Here is a 17860-nt window from a genome sequence, read left to right as displayed (position 1 = left end):
GAAACAATTCAGTGCAACAAAAAACCAAACGACAATGTTTATAACACAGAAACGAACTATAAGGTAATAACTGCGATATTCCTGACTTACTACAGGACATTGTAAGAATAAAATGGAGGGTTAAACCTGGTTTTAAAGCTACCTAAACCTCTCACTTATATGACAGTCGCATCAAATTCCATAATATTGACAACGATGTGTGAACATGCATGATCATAAGAAACAGATAAGAAGACGTGGTATGAGTGCCAATGAGACAACTCTCCATCCAAGTCCAATGTATAAAAAACTAACAAGTATAGGTTCAATATTTATCAATGGTACCAGGCTTATCATTTGATACGCCAGACGCGCGTTTCGTCTACGTAAGACTCATCTGTGACACTCAGATAAAAATAGTTGGAAATCCAAGCAGGTAGAAAGTACGGTCTTCAACACGAGGTCTTTACTCATACCATACAGTAAGCTATAAAGGGCCCTAAATGACCAGTGTTAAACAATTCAAACAGCGAGCATTTTTAAAGATAATCAATGCTTACTTGCGTATGTCACAATGAGACTGTTGTCTTTAATAGGATGCTCATACACAATGGTAACATTATTACTTCTGGAAATCCATGGCCATTCCTCCACAGTCTTCAAATCTTGTAAGGTAATATTTCTTACATAATGTGTACTCGATGAATCATATATCTAAACCAAATATAAAATATTACTTAAAGGAATAAAAAGCAATTATCATAAGCTGAATTCGTAGCATTTGACTTTCATCGGTAACATTTCATCATAAAAGAGGGACGAAAAGAAAATTATGACATTACAACCATGACAACAGGAGCAATATCAAATATTAGTTTTGACAGTCGTGTTATTTCAGTAATGATGCACAATTTTATGGTCGCTATCTATTTCATCTACATTCATTAGTTTCAAAATTAAAGTGAGATTGACGTCCGTTTCAGATATGCAGTCAAACCTGAAAAAGGGGAGTTGCCTTGGTTCGAGTTGAATACGGACTTACTTGTCCAATATCCGTTTCAAAATTTTGTTTACCGCTATCAATATATTTTGAAGGTTTATAAACGAGCAAATTCGTTAGTCATGAGACAAGGTCACCTCATAAACATGTATAATAAAATAAAAAAGTACAATTTCAAAAAATTCTTCCCAATTTCCATTCTTAATTTTATTAATTATAGAATTAATGAACATACATACTGGTGTAATATGCATTGGTGTGTGTTCGAGTTGAAGATCAGATATAATTTTTGTGTCAGGACTTTGTGCCATGTATAGATTAAAACGTTTTCTTCAGCAAAATGTTATTGAACACATTGCTTATCATAAACGTTTGTGATAAAAATATTTAAATAATCATTTGTTCTACATTTCAAAGAATAAATAAGGTATGGCTTAATGATAAATTACCGTAATGTTATAAGTGTTATGTGTCATCAAACTGTTTCGAAACTTCTTGTCTTGCATTGACATATTTATAACAATGACATTGTTTGGTTCTGCTGTTATAACCCATATATGTCTGGTGATTGGAATGCTAGTGTTCATGGAAAGAAGCGTTATTTCATCCTTTGCCTCAACAGTTCTAGTAATTGTTTCTAGAAAATAATTGTGTAATTGTATGGTGTGTTCTATCAATATCGATGTATGCATACCTTTTTCAACGTCATCAGTTAGTGTTACAATAACTCATAAGCCTACATATGTATCTTACAACGTAGATCAAGCTTGATTAACAGTTTTTGAATAACATGAATGTCAACAACATTTTATCGATGTTCCACTCGTGTGCGTTTGCCTGAAATCCAAGAGCAGATTGCCACGGAATTTGCAATACACCAGATAAATCGACACTTAGAAGACATGATACATTTTAATTATCCTGCTTTACTTACATGTAATGATATTTATTTTGTCATGTTGAGGCCTTTCACAACTGACAATACCGTACATCATTGATAAGTTTTACAATGCATAATATTTGATTACGTTTTGTTTTAAATCATGAAGTGCGAAAGACACAATTTTATATAACAATACATGTACTTGCATTCGCTTTACGTAAAAATGTGTCTCTCGTTGGCAATAATCACCACATAAATCTGATTTTGGTTCAGTTGCATTTTTGCAATTAGTTGTATTTATACATCAATTCGCCTTAGCAGAGTCTAAAGGACTATGGGTTATCTCTTTGATCGTACATCAAAATGAAAATAACGTTACGTCATTGGTTGAATTTCTATTGTTTATCACGTTTTAAACCAATCACAACGTTTTGGTGTACGCTTTTCGAAATATTACCCAGAATGCATTATATTCTGAAACGGCGAATTGAGAAAAGTGTTTCAAAACATAGATTGTGTATATATATGAGTAGATATTGTATAACTTCGAGCGTCACTGATAAGAAACAAACTGTGATGACAAAATGCATGTCACCTTATAAAATTATCAACCTGGAATTTTTATGATTTTTTTATACATCAAAGTAATTGAAGTCGTCATGTGTGTCATTAATATATATCCTGGTATCGTTCATATCTGTCATATTTAAGGTATATGTCCAGAAATTTATCAGAACTTTAAACTTACAGCCGTTCCACAAGACTCTCCTTGTTTCTTACCTGTCTCACTACAGTTTTTCCCTGTATATCCAGGCTGACAAATACATTCATACCCACCAGTGTCGTCAGTCTCTTTGCAATGACCATGATCACATAATGTTTGGTTACTCCGACATGAATGGGGAATTTCTGTCAAATAATGCAATCGGTAATGTATTAGCATTCTAAATGTTGTAGTCTTCTGCAAATATGTACTTTAACCTAGTATACGAAGAATGGCATATTACAAAGCAAGGTATAACTCTGATAATTTACAAAACAAGTACAAAACACATATTATATATTATTATTAGGAGGAAAAAATAATTGAATCTAATAGAAATATGTGAATCTCAATGAGAGGTTAGGTATTCATAACTATACAATTTAAATTACATGATGAATGTTTATCATTGAAAATTAGGTGGTAGTTTGTAATTTATTCTTTTTGTACGTGACATTTAAGACAATATTTAAAATCTTCATTGGATATGTTAGACATTCAGGACAAGGCAATAAGGTTTGTAAGTATGATTTTTGCATTTATATTCAAGAGTGGCGAAAGATACCAGAGGGACAGTCAAACTCATAGATCGAAAATAAACTGACAACGCCTTGATAAAAATGATAAAAAAGACAAACAGGCAAATAATAGTACACATGATACAACATAGAAAACTAAAAAAAACCTAAGCAACATGAACCCCACCAAACACTATATAGCTAGGGCTGATCTTAAGTGCTGCGGAAGGGAAAGCAGATCCTGCTTCACATGTGGCACACGTCGTGTTGCTTATGTTATTTCAAACCCGGTAAATAGTCTAACTCGGTAGGTCACATTCATGAAAGGGAAGGGGATTGTAGTAATGACGTAGTAATGACGTAAGAAACATATCCGATACCATCTGTGAAACCTTTATTCCATATTAATATTTCTGTGAAACGGTTATAAGTATTTCAAATTACTATTTCATACGGGTTTTCTGTTCTTTATGGAACATCTAAATTTCACTCTTTTTTTCATTATTGTACATTAAAACACTAAAACAAAGTACATGTTTTACAAGAACAAGATTTCCAAAATGTCGACTTTTGTTATGAGAATTAAGTTATGATGGCATGAAAGATCTACTCACTAGACACCACATGACATGTTGACTGTTTCGTACTTCCGACTGTACTTGAATTGTCAAAAAAAGTGAATGAACATCAAAAGTCCATATTGGGATTTATATTTTATTTCAACACTTGATCAAATCTGTGTAAATTTGTAACAAGTCTTTTCTGTTTCTGTGCATAGTGTCTTGGTATAAACACGTGTACTTCATATAAAACATTAGATTCCAAGTCAGAAGCATAATAGTTCAATTGTAACAGTTGACATTATCTTACCTATGTACTCAATATTTATGGAGTAGTCGAAGGGATTGTTAAGCAGCTGATGATAAATAACTGACACATTATTTGTTTGAGATTTCCATCCTTTCCATTTTTCTTGTACCTTTTGTCCACATACTTTCAAACCATCATTACTTTTAAGTTTGGTAGAATCGTTTATCTGCAATTAGAATTCTTATATACACGTACCAAATGTATTCCATGTGTGATAAATGTATCTTTTCTAAAAAGGTAAGGGTTATACATTTATAGTATACGGTTCAGTTTTCTTCTGTAAAAGAGAGGCAAAAGATACCAAACTGATATTAAAATTAGAGTTTGCAGTACTGTGTTGAAGGTTTGACAAATGCTAAGTGAAAGAGAATTATTTGTGTATGCATTTGAAGTGAGAGGTTTATCTAGCTATAAAACCAGGTTCAATCCACCATGTTCTACATAAGAAATGTCTGTACCAGTTCAGGAATATGACAGTTGTTATCCAGTCGTTTGGTGTGTTTGATCTTTTGATTTTGCCATTTGATAAAGGTACTTTTCGTCTTGAATTTTCTTTTTTGAAGTTCAGCATTTTTGTGATTTCCTTTTTTTTCTTATTTTTTTGAAAACTTGTGTTAGTCCGACAGATAATTTTCTTTTAGTGATATCTTCTAGTCAGTCATATTGCAAACCTACTGATCATATCTTTTAATATGGGACGTAATATTATTATTCAACATGTAAAAACAGCTAATGCCAGGTTTCGTAACCTTATAAATATAGAATAAAGGACTTTTTGTTTTTGATACTGACTTTATCACAGTAAAATATCAGGTGAGCCCGAAGGGCGAGCCTGATATTTTCTGTGATAAAGTCAGTATCAAAAACAAAAAGTCCTTTATTCTGTTTATCAGTAATTTAAAAAAAACAAAATCCCTACAATAATAGAGAAAATAACAAACGAACTTCTTTTTCGCGTTGAATCACGGTGAATCACACTTGACGTCACAGGCTGCATTACGTCATTTAAAATTTTGTCACAATCCAGTAAACATGGCGTTCTCTTGCACAAAGTATTGAAAAGGAATTATTGCATGCGTTTCATAAATATTCTGCTTCGGACATGACTCTAACAATGCCAAATATAATAGTAGCATACTGATAAGTCAAATTTCTTTATTTTTCACAAAGCATCAGCATAGGTGATAGTCAGAAATAAGAATGATACGATTCAGCTGATTTTTCATCGATCATCATTTTGAGTTCAACAACAAGTTATTGTTATATTTTACTTAGTTTAGTGGATAAAAATACATTTATTTTGTCATTATTCGCTCAGTGTTCATCATGAAAACGATCACATTGATTTCAAATAATTTTAAGAAGAGGAGACATTTATACAGTGGTTGTCGTTTGTTTATGTGTTACATATTTGTTTTTCGTTCATTTTTTTTTACATAAATAAGGCCGTTAGTTTTCTCGTTTGAATTGTTTTACATTGTCTTATCGGGGCCTTTTATAGCTGACTATGCGGTATGGGCTTTGCTCATTGTTGAAGACCGTACGGTGACCTATAGTTGTTAATGTCTGTGTCATTTTGGTCTTTTGTGGATAGTTGTCTCATTGGCAATCATACCACATCTCAGTCTTTTTTATATAACAGGAGGCAATGTAAACCGACTAAATTATCTGAACAAGCTCACTTCTTGTCGACTTAATAATTATTTCAAACAATTTAATAGACGTCACTAAACTTTTAGCTTATAATTCTTGCTTTTTCAAAGTCATGTTCATTTATTTTCAAGACGGACCAGAAATATGAATTTTGGAGTTTAAAGGCCCTGCAATTACCTTTAATTTCAGAAGCGAATTTAGGGGTAGCGACCCGGGTCACCGTCACCCCTTATAAAGGCTACAATTCTGGTCAGAGTAGACTTTTATAGTTTGATGCCCCCGGTTATATCCCCTTTTTAAAAATTTATCCTAGATCCGCATTAGTCCAAATAATTATGACGTCTTGGAAGGCTTTTTTATTTTTTGCTTTGACGCCTTCCTGTCGATATAAGGCGCCAAAGAAAAAATATATAATAGCCTTTCAAGATGTCATAATAATTTGGACTAGATCTGCATATAAATATCACCAAGGATTTACTATACAAATCTTTGATATCACGGTTCACTTTTTTGTTCTTTGTTCTATGAATATCTGTCATCAATGGCGGATCCAGAAATTTTCATAAGTGGGGGCCCACTGACTGACCTAAGAGGGGGCCCGCTCCAGTCACGCTTCAATGATTCCCTATATAAGCAACCAATTTTTTTCCAAAAAAGGGGGGCCGGGCCCCTCCCCCCCCCCCTAAATCCGCCTCTGGTCATTGACAATGAAACCACATCTTTTAAAATTGTATATGATGATCCCACAAAAATGTCGAAAATGCGTAAATTTCAATTTTTTTTTTCTAGCTTCTCTCCTGCGATAGCGGTACCTTTTTGGTCACTATTTATGTGTTGCGTTTAAATGTGAATTGTAACACTTTATAGTGACTGAACAGGTAAAACAAATACTTCTCAAGAAACAGAAAAAGAAAACTACTGGGAACAGCACCAGGCTATGTATTGGTATTGTATGAATAAAAACTCAGCATGGACGATATGTAGTTGTACTTCATATAACACATTTTTTTTGAAAGTCTATCGGGTTTTTCGTGCTTTTTCTGCTCACATTTTCACAATAATCTTGCAAAAAGGCTAAACGAACTGTGAAAGTTTCAAACAATGTCAAGTGTTTCATTCGCCAAAAATCTCGTGCGTTTCTGCGAAAAAAAATCACGCGCAATTTTGTGAATGAAAGGGGAAAGTAGATCCTTAATTACGCGTTGCATTCGCGCATGTCATTTGCGTACTAACCCAATACTTTTTATATCACGGCCAGTCCACTGATACTGACATTATCAGCGAGTACACATCAAAGGAAAAATGTACAAATTACCGATAATCCAAAAGATCACATTGCAAATGTCGTTTTCCCAAAGGGGATTTGTAAATAGCTCTTTACAAAGTGAGTTAAAACTTGTGTGTACTATCTTTGAAATATTTATCTTAGACTTACTAATATATAGGTTGTTTGGCAGTGTGGAACAGCTCCTAAAAATCCATTTCCAATGAATACTTGGTTAACAGTTATTTTTATTGTACTATTTGGATTTTTAGTAACGATAAAATGATCTTTAGTATTCTTTTTCAAATGAAGTCCAAGTGTTTGTGGTATTTTGGTGGCTGTTCTAATTTCTTCTTCGATGCAATTTATCTTTTGTATAAAACCTAAAGATAAATAAAAAAGAATAAAAATCATGTTCATTGTAAAAATGCAGGTTGATTTATTGACAACATTGGCGCTTTTGTAAAAGGTTTGCCTCAAAATTACAAATACGTCATATACATGATATCAACCAGGCAATTATTTGTAAAGTCTTAAAATTCACAGATTGAAGTGATTCCTAAACTCACCATAAAAATAAGATTTTATATACATATATATATAAATAAAGTTGGTTTGATATATGTAAAGGAAAGCGGGGGTATTTTTCTTTGATAAACAACACATCTTCCTATATCTAACAAGACGTCAACCAACATTATTTTTTTTCTAAATTTATATTTTTTTATAACAAAGATAGTTATGTTTGATAATAAAACTTTACTTTTATAGTGTAGTAATTGTGCTAAAATGGTTTCATGATGATCCCGAACGGAGTTTGTTTATGATATCCATGTCCACCGTCATTTTACGTCAAATATATGCCAATTTAAAAGCCCTGTTTATAATTTTCAAGAAAATAATTCATCATTTAATGTTCATATGTATGCACACTGTAGTTATTTTTAAATAGGGAGTTGGGATATCTTTTATTTGTAATTATATAATGTGTTTTAATGTTTTTATTTTGCGTTTCATCGATAGGCAATACATTGCATAATAATTTTCAGGATAAAATGAATGCATGCCCGAATAATTAATATAGGGTTATTGCATAGCAATATAATATTTGAAAGTAAAAATTGATTTAAACTGAGATTTTGTCGTTGATGACGTCATGAATTATAGATTTATTGCACGCTAACTTTTGGTTACTTTCTGTAGAAAATATTATATTGCTATGCAATAATAAAAATTAATGAACAATCCAAATATTATTTTTTGCTTCTTATTCGGCAAGAAATTAAAACGACCTGAGCAGGACATTGCTTGCAAAAATAAGGTTGTCATGTTTTAGTTTCTTAAGAAGCTGGTGGTTTCATCTGGATATTTTATGATTATCTGTGTTTATAATCTCGAGTGTTTAACGCTGTCATCTTTGAGCTTACCACTTTCTTTGATAAGTTCACCGCATTCCTGACAGGCTTGATACACTAGGCGACAGAAAATTAATGGGATCAACAAGGACAATTTAAACAATCGCTTGGTGTATGATGTGGTTGGCTATACATATAAAAGGATGCAGCAATCGTTTAATATTATCAATTGTCATAATTGATATTAAGTAATTTGTATGAAAATTTCAAACTGTGTTATCACCATTTATTTAATGATTTTTATAAAGACTGTTAGCTTCGTCATGCTTATTATAATTATGTTATATATTTGTTGTGGTAAAACATCAGTTATATTACTCGATTTATTTCACTTGAATGGGCGGAGTTTAACCGGTTCGCTCATACATGTAATAAACCAGTCCATCTATAGAAAGGTGTTTTAGGATAAACTCATTAATGGAGTGTCCAGTCATTCTTTTGTAAATTCCTTTGATGACACTGATAGGTGATTAAAAATCAGTAATAATTATAACGGCAATCATCTTTATCACACACATCTTCAAATAAACTGTTATGCAAATTAAAACGTACGCTCCGCCCGATCAGTTGAAATACCATTGGTAATACGAAAAGACTTTTTTATGATTATTAACATCCGAGTAGATCTAGTTATTCCGCGTTGGAGATTTTTTTTATAAACTGAACAAAAGGCCAAACTGATACATGATTCTAACGTATCAATCTCTATTAATCTTTCATCATATCCTCTTGTAAATTCGTATATATTCTATAATGGGTTTTATTTGGGGTCAGGGTTAACGTTTTTAAATAATATATTCTTTGTATAAATAGTTTATGTATCTGTGATTGGATATTTTTTCGAGAATATAGAAATTTCTTAAAACATACAAGTTCGAAATGACGGGAACAAAGAAAATGGTTAAACAAATAATAGTTTTAAGAAAAAAAGTTTCATACTAAAAATACTTAATAAAAATTTTTACTCAAATACTTTTAAAAAAAAATGACATGACTTGTCTTGTCAAATACATAATAGAAAAGCTACAATGATCTCATAAAGTGAATATATACTTGTCAAATACATAATAGAAAAGCTACAATGATCTCATAAAGTGAATATATACTTCAATTATATTAAATAACAACTTACACATAAATAATCCTAAGTACCCAAGTACAACTACCTTCATTTCAATGTCACAATATAGGTATATCTATCTTCGTTCTTGTCTGAGTAGGCCTAATTCTGAAATATAAAAAAAATCACAAAAAAAGTCAGACCTTCCAGGAAAATTCAAAACTTTCAAAACGGAAAGTCCTTAATCAAATAAGTACATCAAATGCTTAAAAACGTTTAAATATTAGTGACACAATTAAATTTTAAATGAGTTTGTAATGGTTACCTTGCACATTAATAACAAACATGAATTACTAGTACTCAAATTCAAAATTGTCGATTTTGATAAATGCACCGCTACATGTTATACATAAAATGATGCACGTAAAATTATAAAATTGCATCGGGTGGTAAAGGATTTTTTTTTGTATGCTAGGTGCAATCAATTAAGGTGTGTTTTATGTGTTGTCGACTGTTCTACATTGAATATTTCTTTTACAATAGCGTTGGCTTTATCTTCTGTCATATTCTTTTTAAAAAAGAAAATAACAAAAGATCAGAGCTAAGAGGAAAATTATAAACAAACAGTCTATATATTCGTTTGATGTGTTTCAGCGTTTGATTTTGCCACTAGATAAGGAACTCTCTTCTTCTTCGGAGTTTAGTTTTTTTGTGATCATTTTACTTTTTTTTCCTTATCAAATAGCAAAATCAACAGATTAAACACATCAAATGAATTGAAACTAACTGTCATAGTTCTTAATTGGTACAAGCATTCCATATGTAGAAAATGGTGGATAAAACCATGTTTTATAGCTAGCTAAACCTCAGTTTCATGACAGTCACCAAAACATCAATTGACATCGTTGTGTGAACAAAACAAACTGGAATGACAGGTAAAAATGTCAAAAATAGGGGTACAGAAGTTAACATTGTGTTATAATCGTAATCACTGTAAAACAAACACAAATGTCAACAAATGTCAACAAAGTGAAACAAAAATGCATATTGAAAAGCACATTTAGCAAAAATGTTAGACAAGAATACAAACATTTATCAAATAACGCAAAGACGGGATGGTTTAGTACCGAGCCACGTCAAATAGCCAATGTCTTTTTGTATTCGAACTGGGCGATAACAGATTTTCAAAAAAAAAATCTGATTTGGTTTGTCAAATTAAGCTCATATGTTAATTTACATTCAAGCGAATTTCAATGAGTAAAAGGAAAACATATATAAAATACGTCAAATAGATATTACAATTACGCAGATAACTAATGCATAAGATATAAAGAGGTTTACCATAGACTTCAACGGTGTCTATAGTGTACAATGACAAGCTCGAAATCGCCCCGATTCTTCAATATGTTAATTTTGTGAATAAAAGTATTCGCCTATACTATATATAGACAGTTAAGATACTGTAACAATTTGATGTAGCATTTGACTTGGTGTTATACAAATGCTATTATAAACATTCAAAATTATCTAGATTGGGTAATATACATCAACAATGCAAAGAATATGCAGTTGAAATATAAACTTGGTGTTAAAATTAATACATAAAAAATAACTAAATATATTTTACGCACGTCAACTCAATGTTAAGGGCTTGAGTGTATTTATAGAAAATAACGTACTGTAATCATCTTGTAAAAAAAGTACAGTAATGTTGAAGTAAAACAAAAAGAAATAAGTGTGAAATGCCTTAGCATGCATTATGAAGCGTAAAAAAATCCAAATGATTACGACAAAACTTTTTTTCCCTGAAACTGTTATAAAAACTTGAATTCAATTGAAATGTACTCAAATCGAGACCGTGGACTGATGGAGACATTGCATTTAAATCACTTTGCCCGTTGTGGTTGCGTTTATAAGCAACAAACAACCAAAAGGACGCTACTATAAAACAAGAATGTTACTGTCGGATGGTAGAACTCAAAGGAATTATCATACTTCTTTACCCACACCATCAATTGGGTTACATTGTTAAGTAGGAGCTATTTTCTTTTTATGATTTATTATTATTCCAGATGAGTCGTTTTTATATTTGTCATGTTTTATTATAAAAGAATACTATAAGTTAATGGTAAGTTTCGTCAATTTTTATTTTTGTTGTTTTAAAATGTCTAATTATTTTGAAGACAAAACAATAAACTCGTAAATATTGCTTTCTATCAGGGGCCTGTTTATTGAAACTCTCCTAAGATCGGTCCTACGATTGTCTTAGGACAAAAGTTAGGACCGACTTACGACACGTCTCAGCATGCACATCGAAGCTATCTTGGGAATATCTTAGCTAGGATGTCCTAACCGCTCTCCTAAGTATTGTCGTAAAAGAAAATAGCATATTAAAAATTAGAATTTAAAATATTGTATCAAATTTAACCATTAGCAATTACTATGATTTAAAATAAAAGGTAACAAACAGTTTTTATATTATAATTGTACATTTTAACTCTATGAAACAAAACAAATGACAAAAAATGCAATGACGTTTTATATAAGAATTGAACAAACTAATTGTAAATAATTAAAACTAAATATGTAATCGGTAAAATCACTATATGCATTGAGTGAGCTGAATTCGAAGTGTCAGGGTTTCGTACTTAAAAGTTCAAAGGCAAATCTCGTGCATCTTTCATATGAATACTGAGTCACAGCTTCAACTAAATTATTACATGTGCTAAAAAGAGGTATTTGGATCTAATATGCATCATGTAAAGGAGCTACCAACTGATATGGGGCTAAAATGAAATTTGAAAAGGCAGTACAGGAGTTTGAAATAAAAAATAAAACAGGATGAGCAACTTTGCAACAAAAAAAATAATAGACGGATGGCAATTTATGTCAGGATTAACAGTCAGGATAAACCAATAAAAACAGGCAGGACCGAAAAGGGTGAAAAATTTAAAGGAAGGAAAGATATTACAACCAAAGGAAAGCATGGCGATATTTTTGTTATCCTAGCCCACCCCACACGGCCATAAAAATGAAATGGAACCTATACATGCCATATTTGTTTTAAAAAAAAACTATTCTAAATATATCCTAAAGTTAGGACCATCCCAAGACCATCTTAAGACAACTAAATTGGTATCATAAAGTTAGGACAAGTCCTATGATTTTCCTAAGTTGCGACATGTTTGATAAACCCACTTAGGACTAAGATATGTCCTAAGTTGGTCTTAGGACACGTCCTAATCCTGAGAGAGCTTCGATAAACGGGCCCCTGGCTTATTGTTAGACTACATGTATTAAGTATATTCATTCATTTCTTTCTTTTCTTTTTTTTTTTGCTTGTTTTTCTTTTTCCTTCCTTTTCAAACTTAAAGTATATATCGTAGGGAATAATTAATTTGACCGTTTAGGCGACACTCCATGCACTTGTAGGTCACAAAACTAGTTGCGTTGCTATGGTAAAAGCAGTTTTGAAATGGAAAATATAAAAAAAAACATCCTATCTTCATTATAAAAACCTCAAGAGTTTCAAACCAAAACAGATTATGCAAAATGAAAGTGCGTCTTTGATGCGTGCAGATTTACACATCACTCGTTATCAATCTAACAGCGGCGTAAAAATTTTAAATCTTTAAAACCGCGACGACATCAACATGACGATCTTTAAATATTCAATTACAAGTGCAAAGCAATTTATTATCCTCAATACTCTTCTATCTAAATGAATAGTCAAATAAAAAAATATAATGGAAAACAAGACAAAGTACAGATCTTTACAAACTGTATTAGATAAAAGTATATGATGAGTTCATGATGGACTTGTTTGTGTCGGCGGAGTAATCAAATATGTCTGTGCAGATTGACACAATCCGACATTGATGCACCCCGTAATGTGTTTGTGGTTACGATACACCATAAACAATATCATTAGTTAAATGTTTTGTCTAAGGTATCTTTCCAACATAAAAAGGAACATTATTTAGAAGACAAAATTGTGTCCGTTCATATGTCAATCACTGATTGAAATGAACAACGAAGATATTTGTTGATGTTTGAATGTTTTTCTTTCTTTGCTCGTTCATGTACATACAACTGTCGTCTTTGTTAAAACATTCGGAATTGTGTACACTCTATGCTCTTGCTCTTTGAATGTTATATAGTATGTCTAATATTTTTGTTTCAAGCGTCATAAATGAGTCTTTTGTAAATAATACGATCGCCTGGTGTACAAAATGTCATACCGATCTAATGCATATGATGAGCTGGTAACATTACTATTTCAAGTTTCGATGCTAAAGGATTAACAGCAACCGTGCGTACTTTACTCACAGTTGCTTCAGTTTTTGACTGATGACATATTATGTCTGCTAACTTTATAAAACGAAGTTTTTAAGTCAACCAGGCAACGATGACAATAGGATTTGGCTGATTTTCAAGCCATTTTGGGGGTTTAATACACTCAAACTTAAATGATAAAAAACGTGTTTTGTATGTTGTTTTTATTTATTTATTTTTTTTTTTTGGGGGGGGGGGGGTGTATTTGAGGCAGTGCGGTGTAGTGGCTTTAATATCTTTAAAATATACTTTGTCTGTCTTGATCCTTTTTTTTTCATTCGTGGTAGGTACTAAGTGATTATTTTATTTTTTTAAGAATTGAAGGGCTTCTTTTTTGTAATACTATTGTCACAGTGGTAAATTATTGAAACTTTCTCGTGAACTCAACCTTATAATGATATCGTAAAATTGAGAATAGAAAAGTGGAATGTGTCAGAGAGACAACAACCCAACCATAGAGCACACACCAGCCAAAAGCCACTAATGGGTATTCAATGCAGCGACATTTTGTTTTTAATCTGAATCATTTAAAGGACGAATTTTTCTCTAATTTATCATGGAAAAAACATTTTGCGTCCGGACCTCTATCTAACCCTAAACACAATTCATAGAACCATTCTAACTATCGTTTAAGAATTAAATGCGTCTTTTTGTTATTTTATCGGCGAAAAAAACATTGACAGAAGCGTATTATGCGCTGCATACAACAAATGTGCACGCCATCAACGCTTTTACAAAAAGAAGCATTTCAATTATTATAGTAATGTCATTATTATATATGCTACTACATGTACTACGATCTTATTGAGACACAAAACGTTTATGTGAATTGCCTCGCAAAGGTAGTCAGAGATTCAAAATCCGGATTGTTATGAATCCTGTATGTTTTAAAAATATTTTTTTATGCAGCAACAAGGAAATAGGAATTGAATAACTGAGAAATTACAGCAATATCTATGCATTTTGTTAACGTTGTAACAGAGAGCATGGGCAGGCATAAATGCATTTTATCAAAGAATTGAATGCTTTTAATTTTGAAATTTTATTGTGTATAAACATGTTAACCGAAAAGCAGCAAATCGCTTCGTTTTAAACTGTGCAACCGTTTAACGCTTTAACATACTTATGAAAATTATTTTTTTCGTTTCACAATATTTGTATTGCATGTTCTAGTTGATCGAAATCCGAGTCTTTTATATACATGTATGTATCTACAATAAGTTTGTAACATCGTCACGGGAAATTTCTGCAGTCAAAGATGTTGCACTTTTAATTTAACAGAAATAATATATAGCTACAGATATGGACGCCTTATCCTTTAAAAACTACAGTATCGAATGAAGCTTCTTAGTGATGTAATTATATGGTCAGGAAATAAAACATATCTTTTGGAATGCCTTAATTGGTCAATACAAATAACAGAATATAAAACTTCTGTACAGTGACTGATTCTCAACTATATTAAAACGAATGTTTGCGCTATTCTCTTTACAGGTCGTTTCTTGTTAAGCTACTTTTTACTTAGTTATTTAAAAGCGCACATTTCCCTGTAACTTAAAAAATGACATAAATTTAAAACCATGCAATGAGTTAACAAGTTTGGTGGTTAAAATGATACTTCCGCATTTCTTATTATAAGTTAGCTTATCCAAAGAGAGCCAATGGCGGATCCAGGGGCGAAGTGGGCGTATGCTGCCTTTAGTTCGGCAAAATAAATGAAATATATACGATATATGTAAATGTTTAGCTTAAAAATTGATTTACATAGTTCCGCTTGGCTAAATATTGGTAATCAGGAATTACGCCCACTTTTCAAAATCCTGGATCCAACACTGTATTAAATGAACTGTAAATTCGATATGGAGATACGAAGAGCTATCAAGTTGTATTCTTTTTGAAATAGTAAAATAAAAGAAAATCGTACAACAAATAATTTAAATGATAAAAAGTTTTTTAAAGTTCCACACAAAAATAAGTAAACTGTTAAAAATATCGAGGTAGACGTTCAAGTGATACATATTCATAATTCTAACAATTGAATTATTTTTTATATAATCTTCAGATGCCTCATTATCTTATATGTTTAAGTACTGAGCTTGAAATAAATTTTTATTGGTTACTCTGGATCTTTTGAAAAACGGTAATGTAGCGAACTTATATGTTTACCTTTTTAGTCCATTAATAGTGCAATGCGGATATATTGCATTTTTCTTATCTTTTTGAGTTTCCTTGTAAAATACTACACAAATATATACCATAAAAATGCAAAAAGATATAAGAAGATGTGGTATGAGTGTCAATGAGACAACTCTCTATCCAAGTCACAATTTATAAAAGTAAACTATTATAGGTCAAAGTAAGGTCTTCATCTCGGGCAAGCTATAAAGGGCCCCTAAAACTAATATCTATTGGGCAAGCTATAAAGGGCCCCTAAAACTAATATCTATTGGGCAAGCTATAAAGGGCCCCTAAAACTAATATCTATTAGTACTAAAAACATGGAACTAATAAATGCTAAATCTAAAAAATAAATATACAACTTTACTCCTGTACACCAATATTGAGATTTTGTCACCCGAAAATATCTAGGAACTCTATAATTTGAATAAACCAATCGATCTGAAACAATTTCCAAACAACATACCGAGACTACTAACATACACGAAGAATAATTCGCTCTTAATTTTTTTAATTTATTTTTGTTAAGACTCAAAACCAATTTTCTGAATGTTTTAATATATATGTTATTCAATTTTACAGCTTGAAAGATACTTACCAATACTGATGTTAAATCCTTCTCTTAAAGTCACACACATACAAAACTATAATTACAAAAACAAAAATCACATCTTTCACTTATTTAGACGTCATAATTATTACAAAATGACAAGAAATTCGATTAATAGGTTGGTGGACTGCTTTTTCGAGAGTGCGTTATCTTTCTGACAAACTTCCGCGAGGACCGTCATTTTGTTGTTATTAATTCTTGTTTCACTTGGTATTCTTCATCCCTATACCTGTTTATTTACCTGTCTGGATAATTGACAGATAACACTACCTTTCACTAACGAGATAATCGTAGTTTGATAGAAACAAACATCTACTCTAATCTCTCATCATCTCATTACCAGGCGTGTTCCGATCATGACGCTGTGAGAATTGTAAAAACGGCGGTTCTTATGGTACTACATGTATATATTCGCACATGGGCATGGGTTTACTTTCGTCCATTGAAGTTATAATGAATAACTTGATAAAGCTATAAACTTTTTGTAAATATGACGCTGTGAGAAGTTAAAAAACGGTTCTTAAGTTATGGTACTACATGTACATATTCACACATGGGCATGCATGGCTTCTCACTTTCGTCAATTAGAGTTAGGAATAACTTGATAAAGCAATAACTTTTGGTCAATATGACGCATTGAGAATTTAAAAAAAAACGGCGGTTTTACGGTACTATATGTTCGCACATGGGCATGGCTTCTCACTTTCGTCAATTAAAGTTAAGAATAACTTGATAAAGCAATAACTTTTGGTAAATATGACGCATTGAGAATTTCAAAAACGGCGGTTTTTACGGTACTATATGTTCGCACATGGGCATGGCTTCTCACTTTCGTCTATTGAAGTTATGAATATCTTGTCAATGATTATGCTATAAACTTTTGAAAATTTATAAATAAACAGATGCAAGGTTTTTGTCAAATAGACAGTATGATTAAAGAAGTCTTTAAATGACAAATAGCATCCGTTTTTTAATTTACAAATAGTTATTAAAAAAAACTTTGGGGGGGATTTATGTACATGTAGTTGTCTCATTGACAGTCATACGACCACAATTCTTATGTTATTTTTAAAATATATATATATATTATATATACATATTGTACGTTTAATTGTTAATATTATGAATTTATAAGTTAGTGCCTGTGTAAATCTCATTTTTAAATTATGAAATGAATTATTTCAAATAAAAATACAATAGATGATAATCTTTATTATTGAACTTTCGCCAAAGTTTTCACGTTTGTCACTAAACTAGTTCTTTGACTAATCATAATATTATTTTTTGCACTTTGTTTTAACAGTATTTAAATACAATCAGTAAATCAATATC

The 17860-nt window shown here is 31.5% G+C and overlaps 1 protein-coding gene across 1 annotated transcript in view; it reads right to left on the bottom strand.

Annotated features, from left to right (window-relative positions):
• The window catches only part of LOC143042135 (uncharacterized), a 46998-nt gene extending 30290 nt beyond the window's left edge, over nt 1-16708 (bottom strand). The window contains exons 1-7 of the mRNA XM_076214390.1: nt 16517-16708; nt 9478-9573; nt 7102-7313; nt 4014-4179; nt 2643-2771; nt 1429-1616; nt 540-693 (exon numbers count right to left, since the gene is read on the bottom strand). Of these exons, the coding sequence (XP_076070505.1) occupies nt 540-693; nt 1429-1616; nt 2643-2771; nt 4014-4179; nt 7102-7313; nt 9478-9517 (889 nt within the window). The 5' untranslated portion in view covers nt 9518-9573; nt 16517-16708. The remainder of the gene's footprint in view (nt 1-539; nt 694-1428; nt 1617-2642; nt 2772-4013; nt 4180-7101; nt 7314-9477; nt 9574-16516) is intronic.
• Nucleotides 16709-17860: the final 1152 nt, after the last annotated feature.

The sequence above is a fragment of the Mytilus galloprovincialis genome, chromosome 8 (genome assembly GCF_965363235.1).
Source record: "Mytilus galloprovincialis chromosome 8, xbMytGall1.hap1.1, whole genome shotgun sequence".
Taxonomy (NCBI): Eukaryota; Metazoa; Mollusca; class Bivalvia; order Mytilida; family Mytilidae; genus Mytilus; species Mytilus galloprovincialis.
Note: the sequence above shows the minus strand (reverse complement) of the source record. Positions and strands in the feature narration are given on the sequence as shown.